Source organism: Nannospalax galili, unplaced genomic scaffold (genome assembly GCF_000622305.1).
Source record: "Nannospalax galili isolate Female #2095 unplaced genomic scaffold, S.galili_v1.0 scaffold488, whole genome shotgun sequence".
Classification (NCBI taxonomy): Eukaryota; Metazoa; Chordata; class Mammalia; order Rodentia; family Spalacidae; genus Nannospalax; species Nannospalax galili.
In genome coordinates, this window is record NW_008360316.1 from 4958995 (window position 1) to 4963404 (window position 4410).

The 4410-nt window shown below is 44.9% G+C and overlaps 1 protein-coding gene across 1 annotated transcript; it reads right to left on the bottom strand.

Annotated features, from left to right (window-relative positions):
• Positions 1-2509: 2509 nt before the first annotated feature.
• LOC115068729 (syncytin-1-like) lies at positions 2510-3588 on the bottom strand. Its single transcript, XM_029559607.1, has 2 exons — positions 3051-3588; positions 2510-3015 (listed from the first exon to the last, which is right to left on the bottom strand). Exons 1-2 carry the CDS (start codon positions 3424-3426, stop codon positions 2510-2512), a joined length of 882 nt encoding a protein of 293 aa, XP_029415467.1. The 5' UTR covers positions 3427-3588.
• Positions 3589-4410: the final 822 nt, after the last annotated feature.

The window sequence follows — 4410 nt, forward strand, 5'->3', positions numbered from 1 at the left end:
GAAAAAGGAAAAATGAGTCTTTCTAAAGTACCTGGAAGGTCCCTGGCTAGCCTCACTAGCAGAACCAGTAGTCATGGTTCTATTAGCTTTCCTGTTAAAATCTTGGAAAATAAACTCACTAAATTTATCAAAAACAAGTAGAGGCCATTCAATGCCAGGTAATTTGTCAAAAATATCTTAAAGTTCCTCTTACATAAGGAATTATGTCAATGAAAAGGAGGGGATATTATAGAAATAAAAGTGCATATTAGATGCTAAAAGCTTTTGCAATGTGATGGTAATTAAGAACTTTGGAGCAGGGAAAGCCTAGAGATAGAAATGGGGAAGTGAACAGGAATATTCCCCTGCCCCTGGTGGTTATCCAGGATAGAAGTCTTTGTTTTCCAAAGCTATCACATTCCTGTATAGAAATATTTGTTGCCTAAGGCTTTTGCATTCCTATAACCTTTGCATTTCTTTTATCTTTGCCACCCTATATTATCTTACTTAACTACCGTGTATATGCTATGTACCTTTTGATTGCATTCCTCACAAGAGTATAAAAACTCTCTAAAACTTGAACAAAGGGTCTGACTCGTTTAGTTCCTGGGGTCAGTCCTGCTAGCATAAAATTAAACTTCTCCTCCTCACCTGAAGAAAAAAAAAAAAGCTGGACAGGTCTGGTTATGCTAGTTTGCTCCCCGTGTTCAGCGTCTTTACAATGGATAAGCTCATTCTTTCTTCAGTCTTTTATTTACCAGTTAAATAAATGAGGCAGACGATCTTTTAAAAAGGCACTTAACCATAGTGAGGCACTGATTTCTACTAGTTTTCTGAGTTCTTGCTCCAGGAATGCTCCCTGGTCTCCCAAGCACATGGACCTATGCTATGCTTGAGTCTAGGCCTGGCCAGAGTTACTGGTAATGTTGTCCCTCATCCACTGGACCCCAAAAAGACCACCGAGGGCCCAACACACCAAAATGCAAAAGCAAAGGTTTATGGTTTATTTGGGCTTAAGCTCGGGCTCTCAGACCTCACCAACTCAATGGATCCGTGCTGAGAGCCCAGAGTAAGGGAGAGTGGAGCCTTTTATAGGTTTTAGACAAAGGGGGGGGGGATACCGAAGATACATTTTGGTTGGTTCAAGGAGCCCGTGCGCGCCAACATAATTTTAAACTGATTGTATGTATAAGATGCAGCCCTTGAAGTTTCTTATTGGTAGGTGCTATTCTCAGGGCTGTGGAATGTGCTGACTGTTACCTGTGGGGCCAGGAGTCTCCATTTTTACCTTATAGGGCAGTTTTTATGCTCGGGCTTGCTTAATCTATAGTTTCCTGGAAGTGGGGTGAGGAATAGCAGGCGGGGGTCAGGGCATGCCAGGGTATGTCTAGGCATGTCTAAAGCAGCAGCCAAGCATTTTACAGAAGCTAAAAAAGCAATTAGTGGGGGTCTAGAGGGATTGGGGGGTAGCAGGTGAATGAAGAGGGTGTCAGGGTTCTACAGTAAGATAACCAATCCCCTATTTTGCCCTTAGTAACCAACATAACCTACCCACATCCTGTTAAACATAACCCCTATCCCACTAACCAGCATCATCCTCCACCCTGAGAACCGCTCTTTCCTAACCTCTTGTGAGGTAACCACAATCTTTGCCCACTACATATTGGAGGGAAGCAGCCCATCCTCCTAGGTTGCCTGTTGCCCTCAATTCCCCTTCTTAGTGGCTGGTGGCATAAGCAATTTATGGAAGGAAGGAAGCATTTCTTTTAGTTTAGAGGTTCACTCCATCACAGTGGAGAAGACACAGTAGCATGTGGGGAAGATAACGGTCTGTGGGCACAGACAGAGCTTTTGGCTCTGGGACTCGCACTGGGGAAGCAGAGAGCACAAGCCAGGCTGGGTGACAGAGCTTCCAGGTCTGTCCAATGACTCACTTCCTCCTGAAGATTCCTAATCCTCCTCAAACAGTGCCACCCAGTGTTCAAACTGTAAGAGTGAAACCACAGAGGACACGCCAGCCTTCGGGTTGCAACAGCAAGAGGTTTATTTAGTACACAGGTACCTGTGGGCACAAAGTCTCCTCGGGGGACTTGCGCCCCTCAGGTCGGGTTTGTGGAACTTTTATAGAGCAGAAGTGGGATACAGAAGCAGAAACGCGGTTATTGGTTAGTTTAAACTATTACAAAATGCTACAGGGAGAGCGGGGAGCTTACTTATCACTAAGCCAGATGTCTCAACCATAAAACTTATTTATCAGTGAGTTGGAGATGTCTCGGCCATGAAACTTACTTATCAGTAAGCCAGATGTCCCGGCCATAAAACTTACTTATTGGCAAGCCAGATGTCTCGGCCATAAAACTTACTTATCAGTAAGTTGGAATTCTTGACCGGTACGCGACCTGCCTGAGAGACTTCATGGCTCCTGACTTTTATTTTTTCAAAATAATTCAGCAAAACATCAAGCAAATGCGTAAGAACTAGCAAGCCCTTTTCTATAATAACCTTAAATGTAAACAGCTTCAACTCACCACTAAAAAAGATAAAGACAAACCAGGGGCCCAACAAGGGGTAGAAGGTAAGGCAGAATTCCGTTCCACATGCCCCACATGGGGTTAGCAAAAAGCTCCTGTCGCCTTTTTTCTAGTTCCTCTTGGTGTTTTTTAATCCGATCTCTGACGATCCCGGACTTGTTGGTATAAAAACAGCATTTTTCCTGTAATGCTAAACAGATACCTCCCTTGTCTGCTGTTAGTAGATCAAGTCCCCGTCTATTCTGTAAGACAACCTCGGCTAGTGAGTCTACCTGGTCCTGAAGATCTTGTACAGACCGATAGACCATATTTACATCATTAATTAACTGTTGAGATAATTTGTTGTAAGTGTCTATTGCCACTCCTACACCAGCTGAGCCCGTAGCGAGGGCTCCTGAGATACCCAGTCCAATAAGCAATGGAATAAACTGGACCGCTCGTTTGTGCCTAGGAACGAATGTGTCAAAGCTAGGCAAAGGCACAGGCTCATCTCCTGGAATTATGTCTATGTCTGGCAAGAGCAATGCAGGGGCACATGAACCAGTCCAGTTAGTGGGTAAATAAGGATAGGCCATGTTATTTCCACATACATAAATTTTCCCCCCCCTAAACAGCCTGTCTGAGAGGTGTTTATAAACCTAGAGCAGGTAGTAAACATAGCTAATCCGAGGTCTACATCAAAGGAATTATTTTGAAAGGGACTAAAAAGGCAAATAGATGTGTTGAAGTAGCGAGGCTGGACCTTAAAAGGCGTGGTATAGCTACAAATATCCGGAGAGGGGAGTATATTAGACTCGTTACTTAAAGGTAAAACTAGAGGCCATGAAATTCCTAATGCGAGACACAGCCAACAATCCTCTGCCAGGGAAGGGTTGGAACGGTTTAGGACATCATGGGTGGCAGTAAGGATCTCCATGGTCTGAGGGTCTAAATTAAGGCCTCTAGGTTTGGGTAGCAATAGTGGATGGTAATGAAGGCGGGGCAAGAGAGACTCCCTTTGTTTTTGCAACACAGTTTGGACATAATTTTCTTTAACCTGGTCTGTAGGGCCCCCTCCATCTGATATGTGAATCGGAGCTTGTTGGGCCAACATGCCTTTTGTCCAGGTTCTACATAGCAGCCTGCACTAAGGGTTTTTGAATTATAACTTTCTGGTCCTATTACCTGAGTGTTAAGACTCCAATCTGAGCCCCCAGAGGCCTTTTTATAAGAAATGGCCGTAGAATAAAAATACAGGATGTTATTGAACCGACATTCAGTAAAAGAAGCATAACAGGATGAGTGCATAGCTTCGACGAAATTACAATCAGAGGGGCACTCACCATTAGCTGGTGGTAAGATAGGTTTAGGCTTAGACACACATTTCCAGCTCTGTTGGTGCTGCTGAGTAGGTGTACCTTGAGTACCAAGATATGCAGTCCTGTCTCCACAATTTACAGACCGGAAATATGTACCCGGTGGGGCTTCCCAATGGCCACCTCTACATTCACAAGGGGGACCATACCGGGTTAGCATAAACCTAGTAGCATTAAATGGTTGAAGGCCACCTCTTATGTTTTTGACTAAAAGTATAAGGGTCAGAACTCTGGTTATTAATTTTTGACCAGTCTTATCTTTAAAGGGTTTGATGTTCGTGTCAGTCACCATCTCTCTTGCTGCTCTCCTGTTTGGGACTCCCGGTGCGCAGGTTCTGCCGCTTTGACGTGTGAGGCGTGGATCCAGGCTGCGATCCCATCCACTTTGAGGGCTGTAGGGGTGGTGAGGAGGACTGTGCACGGTCCTTTCCAGCGAGGCTCTAAGCTTCGAGCCTGATGCCTCCGGACCCAGACGGTGTCACCTGGTTGGAAGGGATGGGGGGCAATAGGGGTGTTAACAGCATCTTGGTAGGCTGCTGCCAGGG

What these genes read in the sequence shown, in the direction of transcription:
- LOC115068729 (XM_029559607.1), bottom strand. Translation starts at nt 3,426, where the DNA reads ATGGAGATCCTTACTGCCACCCATGATGTCCTAAACCGTTCCAACCCT. An exon ending in TTACCCACTAACTGGACTGG is followed by an intron (nt 3,016 to 3,050) that starts TTCATGTGCCCC and finishes TGCCAGACATAG; the next exon opens with ACATAATTCCAGGAGATGAG.